The sequence below is a fragment of the Psammomys obesus genome, unplaced genomic scaffold, assembly GCF_907164565.1.
Source record: "Psammomys obesus unplaced genomic scaffold, mPsaObe1.curated_primary_1811, whole genome shotgun sequence".
Classification (NCBI taxonomy): Eukaryota; Metazoa; Chordata; class Mammalia; order Rodentia; family Muridae; genus Psammomys; species Psammomys obesus.
Window position 1 is genome coordinate 3,009,415 of NW_026596131.1, and position 8,420 is coordinate 3,017,834.

An 8,420-nucleotide genomic window follows, 5' to 3' on the forward strand; every position below is an offset into this window, starting at 1 on the left:
CTCAACTATGTAGAGAGTTCAAGGCCAACCTGGATAATATGACTCTCAAAACCAACCAAAACAAAAAGACAAAAAACATAGTTACCTATACCAAGATGCTTACAGCAATTATTTATAGTAATAAAATTTGGGGTTGAAATGTTCAAATAGCAAAAAGAAGCCCAGCAATGATTGCTATCAAATTCTCTTACCTGATTCTCCTAAAATCCATCTTTACAGCTTCAAACACTGTTCAACTTCCATATTACTGCTAGGCTACTTTTAATAGCAAATGTAATAAAGCTTCAGCCATTTCAGTGGCTCCCATCACCTTAAAACCAAAACAAAACTTTTTGGCAAATACAGCAAGATCATAAATAGAATGGTCCTGTCTCTTGCCAACTCATACCCAACTCATACCCAATCCAACGGTGGTAACAAATACCTGTGGGACTGTAGGTCCCCAGCATCACTTATAGGTCTCTAACACTCATTCAGTAAAGTGTCCAAAAGCTCCCAATTTTTGCTGACACGGGGATCTTGTCTTCATGAAGTTTACAGAATAGAAATAAATGCCACCCATGTGCTAGATCCGACACTAGACTAGAAAAAGGGTCTCTGAAAGTCACAAAGAAAAGATCAATTCAGGTCAGGGAAAGTTTGAACAATAGTAATCTCTGACTAAGCCATTAAAGAAAAAATGCTAGGATTACAAAGTGAAAGCATTAACTCCAAATGATTTATTTTCCACACAACTCTTAATAAGTTTTTAACACACTCTCTAGTCAGGTAACTTGAGTTCTGAAATGTACTTTACTTCCTACTTCAAGCAGCTGTTACACAAACAGAAAGTGACAACAGACAAAAACTTGACAGTGTCTAATTTTGTGTGTGTGTGTGTGCGAGCGTGTGCGTGTACGCACCCATGTATACAGTGTGCCAGGTCACGAGTGTGAAATCAGAGGACAATTTTCAAAAGGCAGTTCCCTACTTCCACCATGTGAATCGCAGTGATTGAACTCAGGCCATCAGGCTCAATGGCAACCTTTACCTGCCGCGCCATCTCATTAGCTCAAGTGTCCAGAGCTTAATACATGTCAATTATACAAATAATGTAATAATGCTGATTACAGCAAGGATTAGTGTCACACACCTGTAATCCAGCACAGAAGAAGTAAAAGCAAGAGATCACTGCAAGTTCGAGGCCAGTCTAGTCTACAGAGTTAAAAGTCTACTGCTTCACAAAACAAAACAAAATAAAAAATGGTGATTGTGGGGCCAGGGAGATGGCTCAGCTGTTAAGAGCACTTGCTGAGCTTGCAAAGGACCCAGAATTGGTTCCAAGCACCAACATAGTGGCTCACAATCACCTGTAACTCCTGTTCCAGGAAATCAGATGCTTTCTTCTGACTTCAGAGAGAACTATGCATACACATACACGCAGGTAAAACACCAACACACAAAATACACATTTTAAAACGTTGATTTCAAAACTTTTAAAATAAATAAATAAATAATGTCTCAATGTGTAGCCTGAAACTCTCTATTCAGACCAGGCACACCTCAAACTCAGAGAGCAGCCTGTGTGTGTCTCCCAAGTGCTGTGATTAAAGTTATTCATTCCACCACTACACCCATCGATTCTAGTATTCTTAAATATGAAAATACCAGCGAACAAAAATGAGGGCCAATGGAAAAAACACAGGAACAAAGTTAAACAATTTATCATCATTTATCCAAGGCCAAACAATTCTCTCTACAGACCATGGAATTTTTACCCTACACATTACAATAATACAATAAATTACATTTAAAAATTATAATGAATCATAAATAGGACTTTTACACTCTGTTAAATATGATCTATTTTAAAAGAATAAGATATATTAGGGCCAAGACATAGCTCAGTAGTAGAGTGATTGCTTGGCATACACAAGACTGTAGGTTAAATTTATACAAAGTTAGTTAATTAATTAAAATTTTATGTGCCTTAAGTTTGACCCTTCAATTTACCTTGAAAACTGAATTATGTCAAGAATGGTGACACACCTATAATCACAGGACTTAGGAAGTGGAGGCAGAGGAATCAGAATCCCAAGGTCATCTTCAGCTACAAGTAAGTTTGAAACCACATTATCTGTAATGTAGTAAACTACATTACCTGTCTAAAAATATATATATGAAAGGAAAAACCTGGGTTACATGCTAAATAAGATGTCAGCATATTGTCTTTGTAAGGATTGCTATGATGAAACACCATGACCAAAAGCAAGCTGGGAAGAAAGAATTTATTTAGCTTACACTTCCACACCATAGTATATCATCAAAAGAAATCCAGACAGAAACTCACAGGGCAGAAACCTGGAGACAAGAGCTGATGCAGAGGCCATGGAGGGTTGTGCTTACTGGCTGCTCCTCATGACTTGCTCAGCCTGCTTCCTTATAGAACCCAGGACCACCAGGCCAGGGATGGCACCATCCACAATGAGCTGGGTCCTCCCATGTCTATCACTAAGGAAATGCCCTACAGGCTTCCCTACAGCCAGGAGGCATTTTCTCAACTGAGATTCTCTCCTCTGATAACTCTACCTTGTGTCAAGTTGACATAAAGCTAGCCAGCACACGTTATTGATCAATCAACATGAAAAAGGCAGAAACCATGATTAAAACACACATACCTCAAGAAAACCAAACTACTGCCTCTCTTAAAAAAAAAAAAAAGTCAGCATGCAAGAAGAGAGCACTTAAAAGGGAGCTATATGCCACTTTGGTTTCCTCCTCAGAAACCAATAAAATAAATTTGTTACACTCAAATAGCAAGAGCCCTCAAGAAGTAATTATGGTGCACTGGCATATTCATGCTTGGAAACCTAAAAGATGCAATGAAGTTTATATTTTTAAAGTCCTGAATTAAATAAAACATGCAGTGAAATAATATTAAGATACAAGTATCTTTAAAGTGAGATTTTTTAAATTAATTTTCCTTATATATATATATAGGTCAACTTCCCGACTGCCAAAATTTTTTTAAATTAATGAGAAACAGCATACAAAAACACCGCATTTACAAAAAGGTCTAAAATAAAGGTTCTGGATAACTAACCTGTTATTACGCCATACCTAAGAATTTAAAATATCAGAAACTACACACTAAACTGCTTTTTCTGGCCTCTGATTTTCAAAAACAATAAGGGTATAAAAATTTACCTCATTTTTAAAATTTAATTTATTATTTATTACAATTTATTCACTTTGTATCCCAGTTGTGGCCCCCTCTCCTCATCTCCTCCCAATATCACCCTTCTTCACTCCCTCTTCTCCCCATATGCCCCTCTCCGAGTCCACTGATAGGGGAGGTCCTCCTCCCCTTCTATCTGACCCTATCAGGTCTCACGAGGACTGGCCGCACTGTCTTCCTCTGTGGCCTGGCAAGGCTGCACCCCACCAGGGGGAGGTGATCAGAGAGCCAGCCACTGAGTTCATGCCAGAGACATCCCCTGTTCCCCTTACTAGGAACCCACTTGGAGAATGAGTCTATGGGCTACATCTGAGCAGGAGTTTCATTGTTTTACTATAAGCAAATATGTACAATATTTTCAACCCACATCATTTCTTACTGTTGTAGGAAGGCCTGTATTAGATATGGGTCAAACTACAAATTATACAATATATCATCAATCCATTCTCCACTCTAGATAGACAAACTGAAACTGGTAATGTTCCCAGCTAGCCCATTTTAATTACCAAATGTTACCATGTCATAAATACTAAAAGTAACCTGACAGAACATACCATATATTCACCAATGGCCTAAGGAATCTCAAATCTGATATTAAATTAGTCCCACCATCTTAGCATCAACAATATCACAGTTTACTAATGGGTGGATTTTAGGAATAAATCCTAAAATATCCATTGTGGGCAGAGATCTCATGGGGAGTGCTGTCGGCTAAGACAGAGACTGGCAGTGACTGGCTATGAAAGAATTGTTAACACCTTTCAGCAATGGGCAATTTTCCATTAAGGATATAATTAACTACAGCTCATAAAGTACCTTGGAATCAAAGGTATTCCATAAATGTAAATTTTTAAATGGCTTTAACTTAGAGCAAAGAACAGTGAACTTAAAACATCTTACAGCCCAAGTGTATTATAAACCAAATAAAAGTTCACTGTGGAATCTTTTTTTTTTTTTTTAAGTGAGCTTTTTCCTCTATTAGGGAACTCAGATCTAAATGAACTGTTAAACACTTAATCTAAAGGTATGCCAAACATTTCTTAAGGTCTTAACAAAGAATCAACTTTTTTTTTTTTTTTTTTTAAACAAAAAGAGGCCTAGGTTAAATATTTTATTTGGCTTCTCGAGATGGACTGAGAAGTTGGGCACCAGCTCCAGACCAAGTCCTGGACGCACATCAAACACAGCCCTGTCATTTATCCAGTCAGTCAAAACAATCTTTTCCATCTAACCCTTTTATGTTTGTGTCCTAAAAAGCTGCTAATTGAATCCAGCTCTTGAGATCTATTTGTTAAAATCTATACTATTTAATCTGCAAATGATGAACAAAAATGAAAAAAGTTAAAGTTCCTTGCAAAACAAGAGATTCCCCATATGTAATAAAAGAGGGAATGATGTTTTTAATATTGTCAGATTTTGAGAAAACTATTCACAGGCAAATTCCCAATGGTTTTAAGAAATTGAGAGTAGCTCAAACTGTTTTTTAAATTAAGAGGAGAGGAAAGAGTATTTAAAATTCTTCAGAAAAAGTAAAATATACAAAATTACTCTATAAATTCAGTCTAAAGTATCCTCTTGCTCAGAAATTGTGATCTTTTTCCTCTCAAACTTCACTCATGGGAAGTTTCCACAGTGCAGTGGCTACTCCATTCACCTAACAAACTTCACTAATGAATATCTGTGAACTATCATTTGCAGCAAAGAAATGACAGGTAAATATAAGATCTTCTCAATCACACTAACCCTCAAAACACTGAGGTGGCTGAAGAGGGGGAAGGTGCTTCCTCTGAAGCATGATGACCTGATCAGAAAGACTCACAAGGTAGAAGGAGATCCCACATGTTGTCCTGTGACCTCCACACATGCCATGAGACCACACACATATACACACACATAAATGTAACACATAAATACATTGAGTACATAAATGTAATGAAAACCTCAAAACTCATTTTATCAAAAAAAAAAAAAATCAAAATCTCTCCTTTCTCGCCCATGTATATATATCCTAGAAGGAAATAAATAACAGCCTATTTACGGCGGTTTTTGCACACCTACACTCAATTTCTTTCTATAATTACTGACACTGGCCTGCCTAAAAAGAAATCAATAAACTAGAGCAACAAAGATCCTTTATAATTGTGTTCCACTGACTCCTCCCAAATGAAGACAATAATGATGACAAGCAAAGCATCCCCCAATCTAGCTTTTCCACTAAGAAAGTTAGTAATGTCTTGTAATTTTCCTTAGGGAAAGAAACATTTTCAGATCAGTAAGACGTCTATATTTTTAATTACTGGAGAGAGGGGTGGTATGTGTGACGAGTGCCTGTGGGAGGCCAGCTGCATCAGATCCTCTGGTGCTGGAGTTACAGGTGGTAGTGAGCCAAGGACTGGGGTGGGGATGCTGGGAACACAACTCAGGTCCTCTCTGAGGACAGTGTACACTCTTAACCACTGAGCCATCTCTACGGCCTCAAAAATAAAATATTTTTAAGCTGTAGCTAACATACATACATTCAAACTAAATTCTCAAATACCAAATTCACTTCAAGTTTTCTAGAAAGTACAGCCAATGGACTGGCATTTAACACACAAGCACTCAACTACAAAATTTATCCACATAAATTTCAAAGTTTAGTGTGAGCAAACATAATTACAGTTTATTTTTCACTGGCACAAATACATATGAACCCTCTACAGAATGCCATCTTTTTCACCACATATCTGAATAGAAATGTGGACAATTTACTTACTGAGAATGTGACTAGACAGCATAAACCAAATACAATTTTTCCTTAAAACGAGGGTGATGTGCCCACGGAAGAATATCACAAGGGACAGCGTAAGCAAATTATACCTGTAATATGTTAAACAACTCGATGCACCTGGGAAGATAAACAGTTTCGTGCTCTCTTTAACAAGTCCCTCCGAACATTCTTTTCCATTTAGAAAAGGGCAAGAAGTGTGGAGAGAACCAGAAAAAGTTCGCTTCAAAGTTTGTACGAGCCCAGACTCAGAAACACATCCAAGGCAAGTGTTTCTAAACCAGGTCTGGAGCTAAGACGTGAGCCGCCAGTTCTGCGGCCTACAAGGAACAACCCCAAACACGCTACCCTACAATCAAACCACTTCCAAAACACAGAGCGTACAATGAGCCGGGAGTCAGGGAATCAGGCAGACACACCGGAAAAGCCAACCACAGTCTCCGTCCCTCCCAGAGTCCTTGCGTTTTAAGGTGTGTGGCAGTGGCCGCAGAGGCTGGCAGCCGGAGAGTCAAGGTTTCACACCCGGGCCCAGAGGTGGGTGTCCAAGTTAACGACCCGGGAACACACACACACTCCCGTTAAGCGCTCGCTCCGGGTTTAAGGAGTGTTTACTGCGCGCAGTCAGCACCCGGATTCGGTAAATCCCCTTCACGACCCCACCTGGGCACTAGCTCAGGGGCTGCTCCTGTGACCCCACGACACAAGGCTTCGGGACCTCGAATCCGCCCTCCACAGGGGACTCTCGGGCCATCGGCGTAGCGAAGGATTTCCCAACCCCAGCTAAGTGGTTCTCCAATGACTCCCTGAGCTAGGCCTCCCCACGCCCGGAGTCCCCTCCAACGCACCGCTGCCCGCGACCCCGGCCCCGGCGCCGCCGCCGCCCGCCCGGCTCACCTGTCAGGCGCAGCTTGACGGGCCCGTTCCTCCGGCCTCCGGGGTTAGACATGTCCCCGGCGGTGGGGGAGGCGGCGGCGGCGGCGGCGGCGCTCGCGGCCGGCGGGCGGGCGGGCTGGGCTGGGCTGGGCTGGGACGACGGCGAGGCGCGGAGGAGTCACCACAGCGGCCGGGGCCGGGGCCCGAACAGCCCGCGCCGCGTCCGCCAGGGCCGAAGGGTCCCGGATGTGCCGAGCGCCGTCGCCATGAGCCGCGGAGGGAGCGGGACGCGGAGCTCCCCCCTCCTCCTACTTCAGCTTCCTCGGCCCGGCCGGGCCCGCACAACAAAGCCGCAGCCGCGGCCGGCCGCGCCGCCTCCGCCCCGCGCCCCCGCCGCCTCCTCTCCTCGCGGCCCGCCTCGCTCTCTCCTCCTCGGGGCCGCGAGGCCCGGGAGCCGACGGCGCGAAGTCTGCTGAGGCGGGCGGGTGCTCGGCCGCTTCCTCCTCCGCCCGCCCTCTTGTCTGAGGGAACCGCGTCCTGGGGCCGCCGCCGCCGCCACCGCCGCCGCCACTCGTCGGCTCCTGGGGGCGGGGAAGGGGCGGGGGAGGGGGCGGGGGCGGGGGCGGGGCGGGGCTACTGCGGGGGCGGGGCCGGGGCGAGGTCTCCTGCTCTCCCGGCGCCCGAGGAAGGCGGCGCGAGCGCTGGGAGCGCCTGCGCGGCGGCCCAGACCCAGCTCCGAGCTGCGTCGCCGGGCGGCCCCGGCTCTGCGCCACCCGAGGGGCCTGCGGAGCAGCTCGCTAACAGAGAGCCTGTGTCCCCCCACAGGGCAGGCTGCCCGTGTCAGACGCCACTGCGCGCCGTGAGAGGCCGGCGAGAGCAAAGTTGGGCCCGAGTTAAGAGAATTAATTCGACGGGACCGAACGTTCCAGCAAATTCCCAGGAGGGCATAGCTCTTAGCATTGTGGTTGCCGCCTCCACAGGCTCACCTGGCGGACCAGATCCGGTTACCTACCTGCTCTGGCTCCTCTTTTTACCGACAGAAGGACAAGGCTAGGGCGATGATACAAATACTGCCAAGGACTGTGAGCAGGATAGATGGGCGTTGTGTGAAAAGCTCACGCAGTACTGTATTTTGCTATCCCAGGAGGAAAGAAAGAACGAACATGACTGTCACCCTGACACTGTAACTACCCTAATATGCACTTATTCTTGGCAAATAAATAATACAGGTGTTTTTGGTTTTCGTTCTGCAAGATCTGGGTGAGAGTGCAGCCTAATAATGAATTGTATTACTTCAACCGCAATGCATTTTTTAGCACCATGCTCTAACCAACTGAGCTAACTGGCCAGGGATTGCAACGCATTTTTTTATGCAGCCTTCTTGGTGACCATGTGATGCAGGGTTTAGATGGAGACCAGAAGTTTGTATGTGTACCCGAAAGTAACAATGAAAACCAAGGATAAGAGTGTGGGTTTGTATCCATGTTAATTTTGCTTAAGGCTGTTACAACATTAATGCTGTTTTAAACTGTTCAGTTGAAATCTAATACATTTTAATCCTAA

The 8,420-nt window shown here is 44.0% G+C and overlaps 1 protein-coding gene across 3 annotated transcripts in view; it reads right to left on the minus strand.

Annotated features, from left to right (window-relative positions):
* Window positions 1-7,417, minus strand: part of Smurf2 (SMAD specific E3 ubiquitin protein ligase 2) — a 98,432-nt gene extending 91,015 nt beyond the window's left edge. For all 3 annotated transcript variants that reach the window (XM_055592357.1, XM_055592356.1, XM_055592355.1), the window contains exon 1: window positions 6,879-7,417. In XM_055592357.1, the coding sequence (XP_055448332.1) occupies window positions 6,879-6,930 (52 nt within the window). In that variant the 5' untranslated portion in view covers window positions 6,931-7,417. The remainder of the gene's footprint in view (window positions 1-6,878) is intronic.
* Between the last annotated feature and the right edge of the window lie 1,003 nt (window positions 7,418-8,420).